General features: G+C 42.4%; 1 protein-coding gene across 1 annotated transcript in view; it reads right to left on the bottom strand.

The window, feature by feature from the left end:
* Positions 1 to 22,510, bottom strand: part of LMX1B (LIM homeobox transcription factor 1 beta) — a 142,803-nt gene that overhangs the window by 24,633 nt on the left and 95,660 nt on the right. Inside the window, exon 3 of the mRNA XM_070758194.1 lies at positions 1,016 to 1,248. Coding sequence (XP_070614295.1) covers positions 1,016 to 1,248 — 233 coding nt within the window. The remainder of the gene's footprint in view (positions 1 to 1,015; positions 1,249 to 22,510) is intronic.

Below are 22,510 nucleotides of genomic sequence, written 5' to 3'. Positions count from 1 at the left end.
CCTTATGGCAATGATGGCGAACCTTTCCCCCCCCAGGTGCCAAAAACATATTGTGCTTGCGCGAGTGTCCACACTCATAATTCAATGCCTGGGGAGGGCAAAAATTGACTCCCCTTCCCCCTGGAAGCCCTCTGAAGGCCAGAAACCCATTTCCCAACTTTTGGTGGGCCCGGTAGGCCTGTTTTTCATCCGCCCCAGGCTCCAGAGGTTTCCTTGGAGCCTGGGAAGGGCAAAAACACCTTCCCCCATGCTCCTGGAGGCCCTCTAGAAGCCAAAAATTTCCAACCAGAGTCTCTGTGTGAGCTGAAAATCAGTTGAATGGCACAAAAGTGTGCTGGAACTGAGCTAGGGCAAGCGCTTGCATGCCAGCAGATATTGTTCGCTATCACTGCCCTATGGTAAGGATGCACGTCAATTTTTCCGCCCTACGGAACAAAAGTTGATTAATGACAGTGGAGTTCACAGTTGTATTCTGAACTACAGATGGAGGGTTGGACTCGGGATGAAATGCTCCCAGTTTTCTCACACCTGTCAGTCATCAGAGAGCCAGTCGCAAAGGCAGTGCGAGGCTCCACCCACCTGCCTTAGCACCACCATTTGTGGGCAGAATGCTTTGCACATGAGCAGTGGGTAAAAGAACCCAAATAATCCCTTTTATACTCTCAATGATGATAAGCTGTGCATAGAAGTATTCAACGCCTAGATCTACGTTGCTGGAAATATTCTTGTCTCCCTCACATTCTTCTTACCCTAGCGTCTAATATGGGGTCCATAATATCCTCCTCCTCATCTGACTCAAACATTATCACAGCTGGGGGTTCTGCAGTCTCTGGAGGTTCCCCAGACCCTAACTCTCCCTCACTCTCACTTTCTGATTCCTCTGGTAAGCACACTAGCCTATGATACCCAGATGGACCTGATTCATCCTCCTCAAAGTCCATGACCAAAGGAGCCAAATGCGAGCCAACCACAAGACTACCAAGCAAGGGTGGTCTGTTTCAGAAGGGACCCTCACCTGAATCGGAGTCATCCGGACTGACGGAGCTGAGCAGGTCTTTCTCCTTCTCGTAGTCGCTTTTACAAAGGAGCTGGCCTTCCTTCAAGACGAACTCGTCCCCTTTTCTTAGCTGCCTCTCGCAAACACAGCAACAAAAGCAGCTCAGGTGGTAAACGCACTCCAGCGCCCGCATGACGAACTCCGTGGGGGCAATTTTCTCCATGCACCCACTGCATTTGGTGGCAAACAACCTGTGGTTGAGAGAGAGAGAGAGAGGGAGAGAGAGAGGGAGAGAGAGAGAGAGAGAGAGAGAGAGAGATGTTTAGGTGGTTCTCTGAACGCAGCCCATTCTTGAGGGCAACATGGCAGGGGTGTCAAACTCTTTCTTTCTTTTTTAATTATTTGTATTCATTTATAAACTTTTAAAAATACTGATTGCTTATTTGACCCCTATGACAATCATTAAGTGTTGAACCTCATGATTCTTGAAAAATGTATGTTTTCTTTTATGTACTCTGAGAGCATCTGCACCAAAGACAAATTCCCAATCACATTTGGCCGATAAAGAATTCTATTCTGTTCTATTCTACTGTCTACTCTTGTTCTGTTCTGTTCTGTTCTGTTCTAGTCTAGTCTAGTCTTTTTCATTCCATTCCAGCCCTGTCCATTCCATTCCATTCCAGTCTATTCTATTATTGCATTTGCTGAATTATCCCAGGGCACGTTGGCCCCATTCCGATTCTTGCCATTTCTAGAGCTGAGCTCAACTGATGGCTGAAGCTTGCTAGCAAATCTTCTAGGCACGAACTCACGAGTCACAACTCTAGGTTTGCCACCGGCTGATATTGAAATGATTTATTAATTTTGGAGGCCACCCCGAGTAGGGATGGAGTTGGGCATCCTCTTTGTTGTGCTGTAAACAAAACAAACAATCTAAAAATAATCTAAATAATCTAAAATCGGTCAAGAAGAAAATAAGAAACATCCCAAAGATAAAGAGGGACTGGATAGCCCTGGGTCAGAAATGGTTTCTTGTTTGAGCAGGGGGTTAGACTAGAAGACCTCCAAAGTGAGGTCTGGTGAGACTCCATTTGGAATCCTGTGTCTAGTTCTGGAGACCTCACCTACAAAAAAGATATTGATAAAATTGAACGGGTCCATACATGGGCTACAAAAATGGTGGAAGGTTTTAAGCATAAAACCTATCAGGAAAGACTTCATGAACTCAATCTGTATAGTCTGGAGGACAGAAGGGAAAGGGGGGACACGATCAAAACATTTAAATATGTGAAAGGGTTCAATAAGGTTCGGCAGGGAAGTGTTTTTAATAGGAAAGTGAACCCAAGAACAAGGGGGCACCATCTGAGGTTAGTTGGGCGAAAAATCAGAAGCAATGTGAGAAAATATTATTATACTGAAAGAGTAGTAGATGCTTGGAACAAACTTCCAGCAGACGCGGTTGGTCAATCCACAGGAACTGAATTTAAACATGCCTGGGATAAACATAGATCCATCCTAAAATAAAATACAGGAAATAGTATAAGGGCAGACTAGATGGACCATGAGGTCTTTTTCTGCTGTCAATCTTCTATGTTTCTACCTTCCAAAGTCCCTTCCAACACTAGGTTTTTAGATTCTCAATCCTGGGGGTGGGGGTGCGGGTAAGCTAGCTTGTCTCTCCATGTTCCCATATGACCCATGTGCTAGGAATGTCCCCAACAGCACAAGAGTGCCCTTGGCATTGTTGCCACTGGTTGGCAATGCCAGGATCCGAGCCATCTGGCCACGGTTATATCATGTCCCTGATTTATTGCCTCCTGGTTCCTTATCTTGCTTTTAAATCCACCCTGCCTCCTGATTCCTCTTCTGCGGTTGTTTGCTCTTACAATCAAGCCCTAACAACTAACCTTTACCGCTCCTGGGCTTTAATTTCCTCCTGTTTGTGGGACAAATAAGATTGTTAACGGTTGTGTTGCAGCTCGGGATGGGCGAGATAAGCCCGTTGCCGCATCGGGTTTGCCCTCCGCATTAAGCATGGTTCAAGAGACCGGCTGAACAGGAGGAAGTTATAAAGGCAGGATAACCTGGTTTGTTGGATTTAATCCCTATCGCAGGTGACGCATTCATCAATCGGGGATGTTAAAGGACTGGGGACTCTTGCGTAATCAAACTGCGTTTTCCTTTTTTGGATCACATTTTATTTTTACAGGCACATTTTATTTTTACACAGAGAAAAAAAACTTCGGACAGCGATGGGCTAACTTTTTCCGGACCCTTCCCATGCTTGTAGCCCACCCCCACTAATGAGCATTTCTACCTTGCGCATGCCCTGCCCCTGCTCATATGTGCACGCCCCCTGTACATGAGTGTATCCCAAAACCGCACCTGTAATGTTCCCACTGAACATCCATAAATCCTCTCATTCATTCATTCATTCATTCATTCATTCATTCATTCATTCATTCATTCATTCATCTGTTTGTTTGTTTATTTATTTGTTTGTTAATATTATAGTACATATTAACATAACATAACATAACATAAGTAGAACGTAGTAATAGAAAGGATAATAAGACAGTAGGACAGGGACATTAAGCACATAAGTGCACTTATGCACGACCCTTATTTATTTATTTATTTATTCATTCATTCACTCACTCACTCACTCACTCACTCACTCACTCACTCACTCACTCATTATTCATTCATTTGATTTTTATGCTACCCTTCTCCTTAGACTCAGGGCGGCTTACAACATATTAGCAATAGTACTTTTTAACAGAGCCAGCCTATTGGCCTCCACAATCCGGGTCCTCATTTAACCCACCTTGGAAGGAGGGAAGGCTGAGTCAACCTTGAGCCAGTGATGAGATTTGAACCGCTGACCTGCAGATCTACAGTCAGCTTCAATGGCCTGAAGTAAAGCACTCTACTTGCTGTGCCACCCCGGCTCACCCTCTCAGAGGCCTATATAACCCTTATTGCCAAAGATGAACATAATAAGGATAAGTTACAAAACTATAGACCCATATCCCTCGCAGACAGGTTAAAAAAAAGATTAAATAAATTTCTTCACCTTGATCAAAATGGTTTCCCACCATACCGATTCATTAGAAACAACACAAGGACAATGCTACTAAACTCAGTAGAATATTATGACATTCATATAGAAAAGCAGGTTGCCTTCATTTTCGTCGATGTCCAAAAGACGTTCGACAATCTAAACTGGCAGGACTTCATAACCCAAATAGAGATAATGGACTTTGGTGAAAATTTTATCAGGATAATTAAATCTCTTTAATCACGATTGATTTATGACCAGAATTTTATTTCTAAGACGGTGCTGTCGTAAGTCGAGTCGCCTCGGTTTTACAACCATTTTTTTACAGCCGTCGGAAAGCGAATCACAGGGCCATTAAGCCAATGGCACCGTTGATGAGTTGAGTCTAGCTCTTCCAAAGGACCTTTTATTTTGCCGGAAATAGTTAAAAAAAATGCAGTGCTTGTAGAGACCAATGGGTGTTGGGTGTTGGGCAGTGAAGGGCTGCAATTTTTTTTACTACCACCTTGTGGGCGTGGCTTGTTTTGTGGGTGTGGCTTGCCAGCCATGTGACCAGGTGGGAGTGGCTTGAGGATCATGTGATCAGGGGGATGGCTTAAAGGTCATGTGACTGGCTTAAAGGTGGCCAACTTGACGTCACGTTAGGGTGCCTGGCCTCTCCTTGCCTCAAAGAGATAAAATTTCCCTTTCTATTTACTATTACTGAACATCCAAAATATACTATTTAATTCTATGTATATATGCCATATATGTACATACATGCTACATACAGACACTATAGACATTATCTGCTATATAAACGGTATGTGTATGTACACACATAAACACACACGCACAACTCTTCTAAAATTATACACATTCAACCTCATTTACTGCGACAGGAAAAACATACCCAGAACCCAGAAGGGGAAAAAAGAAAAAAAATTCAATTTTTTTCTACCGGTTCTGTGTACCTGACCCAAATTTTTCTACCGGTTCTGCGTACCTGACTACCGTACCCGTAGGAGCCCATCACTGGTGTTGGGGGGGGGGGGAGAGGAACATGGGATACGAGACCCCCCTTGGATTTTTTCGACGCTTTAGCCCAGCCTGTCAATCTTAAGGGACTTTACAAATGAAGGATCGTTTTAATTCGCTCCTCTCCCGCAAACTCTTTGGAGACCTCGTAAATTCTGCCATTGGAGCCCCAGCAGGCGAGCCACGCTGTCGTGTTAATGTGCCCGTCGTTCGGAAAGTTGGAAACGCAACGGTGGGGTACAGTTGAGGTCCAACCCAACCTTCCACGGACAAGAACTTCAGGCCCTTCCTTTCAAACACCCCCGTTGAGATCTCAGCTTGGAAGAACATGCTGGCTTTTAAACGACAGAGCAAGCTACATTTTTAGGGAGTGGAGGATTCAGAAAGCAAAGCTCCCTTTGGGCTGCAGCCTCTGCCTTGGGAGCAAGAGAGATATATTGGCATAATAAATGTTTGGCCATTGTTCTCATCCATGAGGCAGGAGGGACATAAAAGCTGCTATAATTAGCACCACATACATACAACCGTTCAGTTATTGGATTATTTCGCTTGCAAGAGAGAATTTGCTTTGGAAATTGCTTTCAATTCCCCCCCACCCCAATTTCCAAGGAAACAATGCTCAAACTGAGGATGCTGCAATGGGTAATAGAACCAGAAGGGTCTCAAAAAGACCCATGGATCCCTCCCAGTTGACTGGTGACTGCTTTGGGAGGTCCCATACTTGGAGCCTAGTTCCATTCAGCTTGGAGAAGGGGTGGGGGGGAATGAAAAATTGCTTTCAATCTCGACTGTAGGAAATACGACTTCAGCAACAGTTAATGCATGGAACTCACTACTTGACTCTATAGCAGTGTTTCCCAACCTTGGCAACTTGAAGATATTTCGACTTCAACTCCCAGAATTCCCCAGCCAGCATTCGCTGGTTGGGGAATTCTGGGAGTTGAAGTCCAAATATCTTCAAGTTGCCAAGGTTGGGAAACACTGCTCTATAGTATAGAAACATAGAAACATAGAAGATTGACGGCAGAAAAAGACCTCCTGGTCCATCTAGTCTGCCCTTATACTACTTCCTGTATTTTTATCTTAGGATGGATCGATGTTTATCCCAACAGGCATGTTTAAATTCAGTTCCTGTGGATTCACCAACCATGTCTGCTGGAAGTTTGTTCCAGGCATCTACTACTCTTTCAGTCAAATAATATTTTCTCATGTTGCTTCTGATCTTTCCCACAAGATCATCAAATCCCCAAAACTGTACCTTTAGACTATCTATCTATCTATCTATCTATCTATCTATCTATCTATCTATCTATCTATCTATCTATCTATATGCCGCTCACCCCAAGTGGACTCTGAGCGGCTAACAACCAGAATAAATACAACAACAGTAGAAAAAGTTAAAATCTAATAATAAAAATCAATAATAATAATATAAAAAGCATACATACTTGCAATCAGCCTAATTCCGGGCCTGCCGGAAAAGCCAGGTCTTAACGGCTTTCCAGAAGACCGGTAGGGCAGAGATAATGCGGACCTCTGGAAGCAATTGATTCCAAAGGGTCAGAGCCACCACAGAGAAGGCTCTTCCCCGAGGTCCTGCCAGCCGACATTGTTTGGCAGACGGGACCTGGAGAAGGCCAACTCTGTGGGCCCTTACTGGCCACAGCGAGGTATGAGGGAGGATGCGGTCTCATAAATAGTCTGGCCCTGAGCTATTTAGGGCTTTAAAGGTGATAACCAACACCTTGAATTGCGTTCCGAGACCGACTGGCAACCAATGTAGTGTGTGTAAAGTTGGAGTAATACGGACATACATTGGTATACCTGTTATTACACGAGTGGCTATATTCTGCCCCAGCTGAAGTCTCCGAATGCTCTTCAAGGGTAGCCCCATGTATAATAATTATTATTTTAAGCATTGATTCTGTGTTTTTTTATTGCTTATGTTGTTTTATTGTATTGTGAAAGAAAAATAAAGAAAAATTTTATACCCCCCCCAAAAAAAGAATTATGTGTACCGATCCCAGTAAAGCGACTTTTTGCAATTGACAGATGGAGATTTTGTCAATTCCAATGGTGGTGGTGGTGGTGGTTGTTGCTGCTGTTGTTGCTGTTGTTGTTGTTGTTGTTATTATTATTATTATTATTATTATTATTATTATTATTATTATTATTATTATTATGTCAGTACAACACAGCAAACGAGATCACTATGCTGGATTTCGTATTTCATCACCAGTCGGGCGCTTCCCAAGCACCTAGGACTGCGTGATGTAGCGGTGAATTATGTGTACCGAGCCCAGTAAAGCGGCCTTTTGCAATTGACAGATGGAGGTTTTGTCAATTCCGATGGTTTTCAAATGTCCAATGAGATCCTTTGGCACTGCGCCCAGCGTGCCAAGGACCACTGGGACCACTTTCACGGGCTTATGCCAGAGTCGTTGCAGCTCGATTTTTAGATCTTCGTATTTCACTAGTTTCTCTAGCTGCTTCTCCTCAATCCTGCTGTCTCCTGGGATTGCGATGTCGATGATCCATACTTTCTTTTTCTCCACGATCACAATGTCTGGTGTGTTATGCTTCAGAATTCGATCAGTCTGAAGTCGGAAGTCATTACTATTATTATTATTATTATTATTATTATTATTATTATATTATTATTATTATTATTATTTATTATTATTATTATTATTATTATTATTATTATTATTATTATTAACTCATCTGCCAAAGTTCACCTACTACAGTTGCTATTTTTTTGCTATTCAAGGACTGCCTTGGTTGCCAATTCCAGCGGCGTTTGTAACCCCTGATCGCTGCTTTTTTGTTCATCTTTTTTAAAAAAATGTGTGTTGTATCTTGAAGGTTGGTGGGGCGGGCTGGCAAGGATGACTTAGAGGATGCAAAGATAATGGTACCTTTTCTTCCCAAAAGGGGAACATTAAGAAGAGCGGAGGAGGCCGTTGATCCAGCCAGAGGCTGGCATACAACAAGGCAATAACTTTCGACGTGGCCTCGCCGAGACACTGCACAGCCTGGAGTCCATCAAGAAAGCCGTTTAGTTCCTGATTTGCAAGGGGAAGATTTTTACCATCCTGTGGTGTTAACGGGTTCCCCCCCCTCTTCTTCTTGCTTAGCGGGGTGTCTATTGCCAAATTTCCGAGCTCATCAAGGCAATCTTTTATTAATAACCCTCTGAAAAGCTTCGGCGGCAGTGGTGTTGCTGTCGAAGACACACAAAGCTCAATGGTGACATCCATTATCGAGATTGCAGTGGGGGGGGAGGAAGAGAAGAGGGCGAGATAAAACAAACACACGGGCGTTTTATAAACAAAATGTTTCATGTGTTACAGTTCCTCGCTTCCCACCCCCTCCGTGAAACAGTGGGGTGCAGGTTAAAGAACACACACACGCACACAAAGACTGGTGAACAGACTGGTGAAAGAGAAGACTGTTGCCAATGAAAGATTTGATTTTCATTTGCTGTTGTGGGAGGAAGAACCATTTCTTTTCTCTCTCTCATCTATCTATCATCTATCATCTATATCTTTATCTATCTATCTATCTATCATCTCTCTCTCTCTCTCTCTCTCTATCATCTATCTATCTCTATTTATCTGTCTGTCTGTCTGTCTATATCTATCTATCTATCTATCTATCTATCTATCTATCAATCTCTATTTATCTATCTATCTATCTATCTATCTATCTATCTATCTATCTATCTATCTCTATATCTATCTATCTATCTATCATCTATCCATCCATCCATCCATCCATCCATATCTCTCTCTCTCTCTCTTTATCTATCTATCTATCTATCTATCTATCTATCTATTTTATTTGTTTTGTCAAATACGTATAGGTGGTATACAAAGATATAATGATATTCATATAGATGATACTAGTAAAAAAGAAACATTAGGACAGGGAACAGAATGAAACATCTCCAAGAAAACTACCGAAGAATATCAAAGATCCCATGATTGTCCTCCTTCACGCTAGACACCCCACTCACTTCTAGCACTGATGATGTTCCCTAGTTGGGTCATGAAAAATCTCCAAGAAAACCACCAGGAGAACATTAAGGACCCTACAGTCATCCTTCTTTGCTCCAGAAACCCCACTCATTTCTAGACCTGATGTTCTCTAGTTGGGTCACGAAACATCTGCAAGAAGACCACCAAGCTCAGCGAGCCCCAAGGACCCCATAGTTCTCTCCCCACTTCACCTCTTCCTCCACCACCCTCACAAATCCCACTGCCTCCTATCACTGATGAAGCTACCTAGTTGGGCCATGAAACGTCTCCAAGGAAACCACCAAGAGAACATTAAGGACCCTACAGTCATCCTTTGCTCCAGACACCCCACTCACTTCTAGCGCTGATGGTATTCTCTAGTTGGGTCATGAAACGTCTACAAGAAACCCATCAATGTCAGGGAGCATCGAGGACTCCATATCCACATACATGGCTAGATCCAAGACGCAGTTAGAGATTTGGAGAGATTTGGAGCAAACTGCAAACAGTTGAGAATATACAAATCTAATAAATAATACTAATAAATAACTACTGCTCGCTCTATTTGAATAATGCACCCCCAGGAAACCAGAAGATAAAAGAAATGGGGAGGGAGGGAAAGAACCAAGGCTGCCAAAGGACTTAGAAAACTGGGCCCACCATCTCTCGCAAAGGGAAGCCTGAGCAGGTCGCATTTTGAGTATTTATCCTCGCACTAATCAACACTAAAGGACCAAGAACAACCAGGCATTTTTTTCATCCTCTCAACATCTGTGTTTGCTCTGGAGATTTAGCGAATTGGACACCCCGCACCTGTATTTGCAGATTTACCGATAAGCCAGAAGTCAGGCAGCGCACCTTTCGCATAAAACATCAATATTGGCTTTAAACACCCTTGCCCCTCCATTGCTTGATCACACTCTTAAGGACAATCCACAGAATACGGATCAAACCCAAACCCAAACTTTTAATCACTCAAATTGCCCTTTCCTTTGCATTTTTCCAGGCCTCCGAGGAGCAACATGGAATTCCCCCATCTCAAATTTTATGAGAATTGGGGAAGCGAAACTTTGAATTTCAATTTTCACTAAGAGTTTTGCACCCTCTCCTTTTTCAGTGTTTGAAACAATCATCAGGAAAGTTGATTAGACTTAACATGTCTTGAATTTCTCCTTTCCTTTTCTCCCTTCCTTTCCTTTCCCTTTCCCTACCTTTCTTCTTCCATCTCTACCTCCCTACCTCTTTTTCTTTCCTCTTCTCTCCATACTTCCTTTCCTTTCCTCTTTCTCTTTTCTTCCTTTCCTTTCCATTATCCTTTCCTTTCCTGTCTTTCCTTTCCTCTTCCCTCCCTACTTCCTTCCTTTTTCCTTCTTTCCTTCTCTTCTCTTCCCTCCTCTCCTTCTTCCATCTTTCTCTTTTCTTCATTTCTTTTCCATTATTCTTTCCTTCCTTCTTCTCCATTTCCTCCCATGTTGACTGTATGACTGTAACTTGTTGCTTATATCCTAAGATTTTTATTAATATTGCTTCTTCATTGCTTATTTGACCCTTATGACAATCATTAAGTGTCGTACCAGATGATTCTTGACAAATGTATATTTTATGTTATGTACGCTGAGAGCATAGGCACCAAGACAAATTCCTTGTGTGTCCAATCACACTTGGCCAATAAAATTCTATTCTATTCTATTCTACTTTCCTTTCCTCTCCTCTTTCCTCCCTACTTCCTTATTTCTTCCTTCCTTCTTTCCTTCTCTCCTCTCCTGTACATTCCTTCTTCCCTTCCTTTCCAAATTACAAGCGACAGGACTCCCCCCTTGTTATTTTTAGTTTCCTACCGCTGCCAGCCCCCCCAAATCCCTGAAGGCCTTCTTTGAAGAGTTCTATGGCCTTAGCCAAGTGTGACAAACATCTTAAGCCTTTTCCCCAGGGAGGGGGTGCCCTGTCTAAAGCTCTTCCTTCCCTTCTCTGAACTGGCCACAAGATCCACAATTCGCCAAGAGAAAGGAACAAAGGCCTTATGCCAGGATCACGCCCCATTTTCCCTCTTGCTTTGACAAAGTCCCTCCTCCATCTCCAAATCACAGAAACATAGAAGACTGACGGCAGAAAAAGACTTCCTGGTCCATCTAGTCTGCCCTTATATTATTTCCTGTATTTTATCTTAGGATGGATATATGTTTATCCCAGGCATGTTTAAATTCAGTTACTGTGGATTATTATTATTATTTATTATTATTTATTGGATTTGTATGCCGCCCCTCTCCGTGATTGACCAACCACGTCTGCTGGAAGTTTGTTCCAAGCATCTACTACTCTTTCAGTGAAATCATATTTTTTTCACGTTGCTTCTGATCTTCCCCCCAACTCACCTCAGATTGTGCCCCCTTGTTCTTGGGTTCACTTTCCTATTAAGAACACTTCCCTCCTGAACCTTATTTAACCCTTTAATATATTTAAATGTTTTGATCATGTCCCCACTTTCCTTTCTGTCCTCCAGACTATACAGACTGAGTTCATGAAGTCTTTCCTGATAGGTTTTATGCTTAAGACCTTCCACCCTTTTTGTAGCCCGTCTTTGGACCCCTTCAATTTGATCCATCTCTTTTTGTAGGTGAGGTCTCCAGAACTGGACACAGGATTCCAAATGGGGTCTCACCAGCGCTTTATACAGCGGGATCACAATCTCCCTCTTCCTGCTTGTGATACCTCTAGCTATGCAGCCAAACATTCTGCTTGCTTTCCCTACTTCACAAAACTTATCATTAAAGGCTTAGGCAGCTTTCCCCACCCACCCGCAGCCCCCATCTCATTTTGGAGACAAAAAGAATACTGTTTATGGGGCATCCGAAGACCCAAAGCATCTGTAAACAGCCCCTTTGATGAATGACTGGAGGCGAATGGAAGCGCTGCCTTGGGGCACATACCCACTGGGTGGGTCATGAAAGGAAGAATGTAAGGTGTACGCTGGGTCAGGATCAGAAAGGCCCAAAGACCACAGGCGTCCCACTCCCCAGGTTCAAACAACCCTCTGAGCCAATGCATTTCGTTTTACTTTTTGAAAAACATCCTCTGTGATGTGACTTTTCACACCCAAGGGATGTTTTCCTTCAAGCCCCTTTTGGAGGCTGACCTGGCAAGATGGAACATTTTTTTCCACCGCTGCTGCTCTAAGGTTAGCAGCTTTGACCGTTGCAAAAAATTCTGCTCTCTAGGGGTTAAAAAAAATCTGCTTTCACTCCCCCCCCACCCCACTACTAGGTTATTGCTGCTGGTCCTGTCCTTCCATTTTTAGCCAAGACAAATTTCATCCCACTATTCCACCTTGTCAAGGGTGCAGGAAACAACAAAAATTGGAGGGGGGATTGAAATCGGATAGGATAGCATAATAATAATAATAATAATAATAATAATAATAATAACAACAACAACAACAACAACAACAACAACAACAACAGGCCATTAGAACAAATGCTGTCAAAGCCAGAATTGAAAAATCAACAGACGATCCAAAGTGCAGACTCTGTAAAGAAACAGATGAAACAGTCAATCACATACTCAGCTGCTGCAAAAAGATCGCACACACTGACTACAAGCATAGACACGATGCTGTGGCACAGATGATCCACCAGAACTTGTGCTGGAACTACCGTTTACCAGTGGCAAAGAACTGGTGGGATCATAAGCCTGAAAAAGTGGTCGAAAATGAGCAAGCAAAACTACTGTGGGACTTCCGACTTCCGACTGACCGAATTCTGAAGCATAACACACCTGACATCCTGATTGTGGAGAAAAAGAAAGTATGGATCATCGACATCGCAATCCCAGGGGACAGCAGAATTGAGGAGAAGCAGCTAGAGAAATTAGTGAAATACGAAGATCTAAAAATTGAGCTGCAACGACTCTGGCATAAGCCAGTGAAAGTGGTCCCAGTGGTACTTGGCACGCTGGGCGCAGTGCCAAAGGATCTCATTGGACATTTGAAAACCATCGGAATTGACAAAATTTCCATCTGTCAATTGCAAAAGGCCGCTTTACTGGGATCGGGAAACATAATTCGCTGCTACATCACGCAGTCCTAGGTGCTTGGGAAGCGCCCGACTGGTGATGACATACGAAATCCAGCATAGTGATCTCGTTTGCTGTGTTGTACTGACATAATAATAATAATAATAATAATAATAATAATAATAATAATAATAATAATTTATTAGATTTGTATGCCACCCCTCTCCGAGGATAGGATAGGATAGAATAAGGGATAGAACAGAATAGAACAGAACAAGGAATAGACTAGACTAGACTGGACTAGACTAGACTACAATAGAATAAGGGATAGAGTAGAGTACGATAGGGTAGGGTAGGGTAGGGTAGAATAGAATAGGACAGACATTTTTATTGTCCAAGTGTGATTTATCATTGATGTTATATCTTATACACACAAGGGATTTGTCACTGGTGTTATATCTTGAAGAAGAGAAATGAACAGATGCATGTTTGAAATTAAAGATGTCACTTTAAAAAAAAATTGAGACAAGACCAAATCTTGTCTCCATTTTGGAGGCAAGTTGGAGGTCTTGTAGTCCAACCCCCTGCTTAGGCAGGAAATCCTACACAAGTTCAGACAAATGGCTGTCCAATCTCTTATTTAAAACTTCCAGTGTTGGAGCATTCACAACTTCTGGAGGCAAGCTGTTCCATTGGTCAATTGCTCTGACTTTCAGGAAGTTTCTCCTTAATTCTAAGTTGCTTCTCTCCTTGTTCAGTTTCCACCCATTGCTTCTTGTTCTACCCTCTGGTGCTTGACTCCCTCTTCTTTGTGGCAACCCCTGAGATATTGGAAGACTGCTATCATGTCTCCCCTGGTTCTTCTTTTCATTAAACTAGACCTACCCAATTCCTGCAACCGTTCTTTGTATGTTTTCGCCACCAGTCCCCTAACCCTCTTTGCTACTCTTCTCTGCAGTCTTTCCAGAATCCCAACATGTCAAAATGTCTCACTTCTCATTCAAGGAGCTTCTTCAATTCTACTTCTGGATGAGAAGTAGAAATGTTTACAAGGAAAACAACTCAGGGAACTCCAGTTGTCTTTTGACAATTGATGATTGATAATCATCCCAGCGACTTCACGAGAGGCTTCCTATTATCCTGCCATGCGTCAAACATTTTATTTTGTTTGTTTTGACAAGTATGTATTGGTGGTGTACAAAGATTTAATAATTTATTTATTTATTGATTGATTGATTGATTGTTAGAGTTGAAAGGGACCATGAAGGCCATCAAGTTCAACCCCCTGCCCAAGCAGGAACCCTATAGCACACCAGTCAAGTGGCAGTTCAATCTTCTCTTAAAAATGTCCAGAGTGTTGGAGTTCACAACGTCCGCTGGTAGGTTGTTCCACTGGTTGATCGCTCTGACCATCAGGAAGTTCCTCCTTATCTCCATGTTGAATCTCTCCTTGGTCAGCTTCCAGCCATTGTTCCTCGTCCGGCCCTCTGATGCCCTGGAGAATAAAGTGATCCCTTCCTCTCTGTGACTTCCCCTCGTATACTTGTAGACTGCTATCATGTCCGCTCTGGCCCTCCTTTTCTCTAGGCTATCCATGCCCAGTTCCCTCAGTCTCTCTTCGTAAGACAGAAGGCACTCTGGTACACTTATGCACGCCCCTTACTGACCTCTTAGGAATCGGGAGAGGTCAACAGTGGACAGTCTAAGGGTAAAGTTTTTGGGGTTAAGTGATGATACTACAGAGTCTGGTAGTGAGTTCCATGCATCAACTACTCAGTTACTAAAAGTCTTCCTGATAACTTCATCCTTTGTTGTGGCTTCCTGTTTGTTTGTTTGTTTGTTTGTTTGTTTATTTATTGTTTTTTTATTTATTCATTTGTCCAATACACAAATACATAGGAAGAAAATAGACATGTGATAATATATATAAGGGTAAAAGTGAACTTAGAGGAGAGGATATATGAAAGGAAGAGAATATATATGATAGGTGAAAGAGAGGAAAGACAATTGGATAGGGGATGAAAGGTACACCAGTGCACTTATGTACGCCCCTTACTGGCCTCTTAGGAATCTGGAGAGGTCAATCGTGGAGAGTCTAAGGGAGAAGTGTTGGGAGTTAGGGGTTGACACAATTGAGTCCGGTAATGAGTTCCACGCTTCGATAACTCAATTGTTGAAATCATATTTTTTACAGTCAAGTTTGGAGTGGTTCTTATTAAGTTTGAATCTGTTGCGTGCTCTTGTGTTATTGCGGTTGAAGCTGAAGTAGTCATTGACCGACTATTTCTTAGTCCCTTCCCCCGCAGAATTTAAGACAAAATAAACTTCCCCAATGATCCATTTTATATTTGCAACGATCCACCGAGCACTGAAGCAATTTATTTATTTATTTTTATTTGTTTTGAAGTCAGGGATTTGAACATGCCCTGTTTGGACACTACAACCACGAAAAACCACAGGAACTCTCCAGAACGAGTGGAGATCTGCTCCTTCGGATGCTTTTTGAGCAACTGGGATCAACCCAAGTTTGCCTCTTCCACACTCAAGATTCACGGGGGTCTTAACCATGTATCCGAGATAATGTATTCCCATTTTAAAGAGACTTCCTTGCCTCTCGTCTCATAAAAATCTTTGCTCCAACAACATTAGCTTCATCTTGGTTGTCACCCTGATGATTTTATAAACTTATTCACGCGATCTACCGGGGGAAAGGAGAAGAGACAGGGCCCGATTTATGGGTCCATATAAAAGGCATCTTATATTTAACAACTGCATTTAGCTATGTTAACTGCAAGTCATCGTCATAAAGTCTCGGCACGTTTTGGTGCTAAATTAAAAAATGAGAGAGCGAGAGAAAGAGAGAAAGAGAGAGAGAGAGAGAAAGAACTTCCCCTGCTCAATAATACATAGACACTCATGTTTTTTATTACTCTTTAATATCATGATTTCCATTTAGTTTATAAATAATTGTAGCTAAGTAATGAAACGGAATCAAAAACGGCCTCCAACCTATTCCCCCAGGGCAAACTAAATTCCCCCTTTTAAAGCTGCTTAATCGCAGCCCAGTTCCTACAAAATTAGCATAGTAATCAGCTTTAAATTGAGCCTCTTTGTTTTTTAATTAAGCTCCCAGCAGGTAAAAATAAAACAGATTATTGAAGAATCTGCCAACCCTAATAGCCTAGAGCGTTTTTGACAATTAAAAAGATCATCGCACCAGGTTAACCCTTTGAAGAAAGAGAAGGTACCCGCCGTCCTTAGCCTTTTTCCTGGGCTGGGCTCCTGCAAAAACTCAGGAGGGTTGGTGAAGTCGGCAATGTACTGACCATCCAGACCATCCCACCCAATTGTCCTCCAGAAAAAAATCTCAGGCTTTCCTCTAATCCCAAAAGGCCCAGAACCTGTGTTGCTTCCAGCCATCTAGGCAAGTAAGGCAGCATTGACCATTATTGACATTGGGTTGTCAAGAGTTTCAGACAGTTTAAAGATTGGAACTGGGTTTGACCTTTTGAATGCTCCTGGAAGCCCAGAAATGACCTTTTCCTTCTTCCCATTTTATTTTGAAGCTCCCTTATCTATTTGTCTATTTGTCTATTTGTCTATTTGTCTATCTGTCTATCTGTCTATCTATCTATCTATCTATCTATCTATCTATCTATCTATCTATCTATCTATCTATCTATCTATCTATCGTTCTATCTATCGTTCTATCTATCGTTCTATCTATCGTTCTATCTATCTTCTTTATCCTATCTATGTATCTTCTTTATCCTATCTATCTATCTTCTTTATCCTATCTATCTATCTTCTTTATCCTATCGTTCTATCTATCTATCTATCTATCATCTATCTATCTATCTATCTATCTATCTATCTATCTATCTATCTATCTATCTTCTTTATCCTATCTATCTATCTATCTATCTATCTATCTACCTATCTACCTATCTACCTATCTACCTGGCTCCACTATCATCCCAGTGCCAAAGAAGCCCTCCATCAAGGAACTGAATGACTACAGACCAGTTGCTCTAACATCTGTAGTTATGAAAACCTTTGAAAGCCTAGATAGATGTCCTACTTGAAAACCATCACGGATCCAACTGTTAGACCCCCTGCAATTTGCATACTGTGCAAATAGATCAACAGATGATGCTGTTAATATGGCTCTGCACTACATCCTACAACATCTTGAATCTCCAATGACCTACGCTAGGGTCCTCTTTGTAGAGTTTAGTTCAGCATTCAATAGCATCATTCCAGACACTCTTCTCAGATGAACCAGCTAAGGTACTTGAACACACTTGTAAGGGGATCACAATCTTTCTAATAGATAGGAAGCAGCAAGTGAAGCTAGGCAAAATCACATCACATATGTGTAGAATTAATACAGCCCCCCCCTCATTCCCCCAAGGCTGTGTACACCCATCACTTCTCTCTATACAGTATACCAATGACTGCACCTCAAACCATCCATCTGTTAAACTACTGTAGTTTGCAGATGATACAACAGAGATCAGTCTCATTTGAGACAACAATGAAACCACATACAGATGGGAGGTTGAACAACTAGCCTTGTGGTGCGACCAGGAACTGAACATACTCAAAATCCGGAATTGAACACACTCAAAACCATTGAAATGTTGGTAGACTTTAGAAGAAACCCTCCCATTATATCAAGGGAGGAAGGAGAAAAAGGAAGGGAGGGAGGAAGGAAGGAAGGAAGGAAGGAGAGAAAGGGAGGGAGGGAGGAATAAATAAAGGAAAATGGAGGGAAAGGGAAGGAGAAAGGAAGGGAAGAGAAGGAGAAATGAAGGGAAGGGATTTTACTGAACCTTTCTCTCTAATTATATCAACATATTGTATGTTTTTTATATTGGGGTTCTTTGCTTTTAGATTTTTAAATGTACAAGTGTTATTTTAGATTTTGAATTATTAGATTTGTCAATGTATATTGTTTTTGTCACTGCTGTGAGCCGTCCCGAGTCTGCGGAGAGGGGCGGCATACAAATCTAATAAATAATAATAATAATAATAATAATAATAATAATAACAACAACAACTCAAACCATGTCTTTCTTCTTGCATTTTCAAGTGAGATTTTCCTTCCTCTCAACAGACAAATGCTGTCCACCAAGCTCTCTCAAATTTTGACTGTGTGTGTGTGTGTCTTCTTTAAGCACCCTTGGTCCTCCACAAGATTTATCTCTGCCTCGGAGGTCAGCCTGAGGTTGCTAGGGAAAACAGCTAACTAGCCTTCAGCTATGTTTGGGGCTCTCCAAACTGCATTCAAGCTGGCTTGGCAGATACTTCAAATTAAGTGTCTCGGGGCCCGAGAGATGCTCCTTTCAGCTTGCTGACTCTTGGCATTCCACCGTCGTCCAGCTGAGGGACCATACAAAAGTGCTGCTGAGATTCCAAAGAGCTCTTGCCAAACAGAGGAAGTGTGAAGGAGGTGGGGTGCGTGGGTGAGAAGCAAGGAAATAACCTTCGTTGTCTGGACCACCGTTTGCTGAATCAACTCCCCTTTCCCACTTTCTCTCCATAAAGCCAAGTCAGAAGGCGTTCGATAGACTAGACGATGAAGTCCATCAGCTATTGAGGAGGCTAATTGAGAATTGCATGTGCCATCATCCAACCTATGTAGAAAGGGATTAATCTATGGCCGTGATGTAAACACACATGCCACAGGTAACATACTGAGCCCTCTCTGTGGGCATGCGAGCCGCTGCCCAGCTCAGCCCCACCAAGCATGCGTACATGCCTCCCACTGGCCAGCTGTACGCAGGGGTGGCGCAGTGGTTAGAGTGCAGCACTGCAGGCTACTTCAGCTAACTGCTAGCTGTAGTTCAGCGGTTCAAATCTTACCACTGTCCCAAGGTGGACTCAGCCTTCCATCCTTCCGAGGTGGGTCAAATGAGGACCCAGATTGTTGGGGGCAAGAGGCTGATTCCGTAAGCCGCTTATAGAGGGCTGCAAAAGTATTAGGAAGCTATATATACATGCTATTGTTATTGTTATTGTTATTGCTATTGCTATTACTACTCTATTCTATTCTACTCTATGCTGTATTCCTATTCTATATTCCTTTTCTATTGTCCTGTTCTGTCCTGTCCTCTCCTGTCCTGTCCTGCTCTACTCTGTTTGTTTGTTTGTTTGTTTGTTTATTCATTCATTCATTCATTCATTCATTCATTCATTCATTGGATTTGTATGCCGCCCCTCTCCTTAGACTCGGGGAGGCTAACAACAGTGATAAAATACAGCATATAACAATCCAATATTAACACAACTAAAAAACCATTATTATAAAACCAAACATACATGCAAACATACCATGCATAAATTGTAAAGGCCTAGGGGGAAAGAATATCTCAATTCCTCCATGCCTGACAGCAAAGGTGGGTTTTAAGAAGCTTACGAAAGACAAGGAGGGTGGGGGCAATTCTAATCTCTGAGGGGAGTTGGTTCCATAGGGCCGGGGCCGCCACAGAGAAGGCTCTTCCCCTGGGTCCCGCCAAACGCCATTGTTTAGTTGAAGGGACCCGAAGAAGGCCCACTCTGTGAGACCTAACTGGTCACTGGGATTCGTGCAGCAGAAGGCGGTCCCTGAGATAATCTGGTCCGGTGCCATGAAGGGCTTTATAGGTCATAACCAACACTTTGAATTGTGACCGGAAACTGATCGGCAACTCTACTCTACTCTACGCGATATTCCTGTTCTATTGTTCTATTCTATTGTTCTATTCTGTTCTGCTCTATTCTATCAGAGTTTAGCAATCTAGGTCATTTTTTGGGATAACTGCATCCATGATTTCTCAGCGTTGGCCACAGCTGGCCACCGATCGGCACTAGGAAGAGAGATGTGACACAACATAGCAGCCTCGCTAAGTTCCCTATAGAAGGAAATGCTGGAGGGAAAACCTTTGATGGCTTTCCAATGAATTTGCTCAACTGTTTAGATTTAAGAGAGGCAAAACTGGATCCAACCCAGTCATCTATGACATCAATATTTTCCAAGCCCTGTTTCGGAGAACCAGGGAATTCGTTGGAAGCTGCTCAAGGATTTTCTCCGCGAGAAGATTCATCAAGACAGTCCAATTTTTATCAAAGCCAGACACATTTTTTTTCAGGAGAGAAAGGGAGGTTACAGCTCAATACAGAAGCTGTATCGTATTCAAATCCCATCTGTGCGTAAAGGGATGAAGCCTTCCTACTCAAAGTCTGATTTTGGGCCACTCCTTCTAATTCAGAGCCAGGAAAGGAGGAGGCTAAGGCAAAGCCCATCCCGGAAATATTGCCAAGAAAAACCACATGGTCCATGTAGTCTCAGGATGAAGTCAGAAATTAGAATTGAGCTATCGCAAGGAGCCATAAAGTGACTGTTAGATGCGGTATGAATATCACCCTTGTGCTTATTTCATACGGGTTTAAGGTTTAAGAAAGACTAGACTAGACTAGACTAGACTAGACTAGATTATATAGACTAGATTAGACTAGACTAGACTAGACTAGATTATATAGACTAGATTAGACTAGACTAGATTAGACTAGATTATATAGACTAGACTAGACTAGATTAGACTAGATTATATAGACTAGACTAGACGAGACTAGATTAGACTAGATTATATAGACTAGACTAGACGAGACTAGATTAGACTAGATTATATAGACTAGATTAGACTAGACTAGAATAGACTAGACTAGAATAGAATAGAATTCTTTATTGGCCAAGCGTGGATTATCTCCGGGACCGCCTTCTGCCGCACGAATCCCAGTGACCAGTTAGGTCCCACAGAGTTGGCCTTCTCTGAGTCCCGTCAACTAAACAATGTCATTTGGCGGGACCCAGGGGAAGAGCCTTCTCTGTGGTGGCCCCGGCCCTCTGGAACCAACTCTCCCCAGAGATCAGAATTGCCCCCACCCTCCTCGCCTTTCCTAAGCTCTTTAAAACCCACCTCTGCCGTCAGGCATGGGGGAACTGAGATATTCTTTCCCCCTAAGCCTCTACAATTTATGCATGGTATGTTTGTATGTATGTTTGGTTTTATAAATAAGGGTTTTTTAGTTGTTTTAGTATTGGATTGTTACATGCTGTTTTTTGTCACTGTTGTTAGCCGCCCCGAGTCCACGGAGAGGGGCGGCATACAAATCCAATAAATAAATAAATAAATAAATAAATTTGTCTTTGGTGCAGATGCTCACTGTGTACATAAAAGAAAAAGATATATTTGTCAAGAATCATGAGGTACAACACTTAATGGTTGTCATAGGGGTCAAATAAGCAATGAAGAAACAATCAATATTAATAAAAAATCTTAGGATGCAAACAACAAGTTACAGTCTTACAGTCTTAAGTGGGAGAAAAAGGGTGATAGGAATGATGAGAAAAAGCTAGTAGAAATAGAATTGCAGACTTAGTAAAAAGGTTGACAGTGGTGAGTGAATTATTTGTTTAGCAGAGTGATGGCGTTTGGGAAAAAACTGTTCTTGTGTCTAGTTGTCTTGGTGTGCAGTGCTCTGTAGTGACGTTTTGAGGGTAGGAGTTGAAACGGTTTATATCCAGGATTCGAGGGGTCAGTAAATATTTTCCCTGCCCTCTTTTTGACTCGTGCAGTATACAGGTCCTCAATGGAAGGCAGGTTGGCAGCCATTGTTTTTTCTGCAGATCTGATTCTCCTCTGAAGTCTGTGTCGGTCTTGTTGAGTAGCAGAACCAAACCAGACAGTTATAGAGGTGCAGATGACAGACTCAATGATTCCTCTGTAGAACTGTATCAGCAGCTCCTTGGGCAGTTTGAGCTTCCTGAGTTGGCTGAAGGGGGCACAGTGGTTAGAGTGCAGCGCTGCAGGCTACTTCAGCTAACTGCTCGCTGTAGTTCAGCAGTTCAAATCTCACCACCGGCTCAAGGTGGACTCTGCCTTCCATCCTTCCGAGGTGGGTCAAATGAGGACCCAGATTGTTGGGGGCAAGAGGCTGATTCTGTAAATGGCTTAGAGAGGGCTGTAAAAGCACTAAGAAGCGCTATAGAAGTCTAAATGCTATTGCTAAGATGTTCTGTCAGGCTCTCTGGTAGAATCCTCCCAAAAATTCACAGGTACAAATTTCAGAAACACACACGTTTGAAAATTCAAAACAATGTTCTTTATAATGAAAATTCACTTAAACTAAAGAGCATTCGTCTCCAAACAAACTGGTAATTTATACAAGTCCCTTATCAGTCCTGTGATACTTAGCTTGCAGCTGTGAGGCAATTCACAGTCCTTCTTTCACAAAGTGAAACACACTTTGCCCTGGTTTAGTTTCAAAGCAGGGAAAAATAGGCACACAAAAAGTCAGTCAGTACAGCAGTCATGAAACACAACGATCAGATAATCCTCCACAATGGCCAAACCCACAGGCTGC

The sequence above is a fragment of the Erythrolamprus reginae genome, chromosome 8, assembly GCF_031021105.1.
Source record: "Erythrolamprus reginae isolate rEryReg1 chromosome 8, rEryReg1.hap1, whole genome shotgun sequence".
NCBI lineage: Eukaryota > Metazoa > Chordata > Lepidosauria > Squamata > Dipsadidae > Erythrolamprus > Erythrolamprus reginae.
This window is presented reverse-complemented; position numbering and strand designations above follow the sequence as displayed.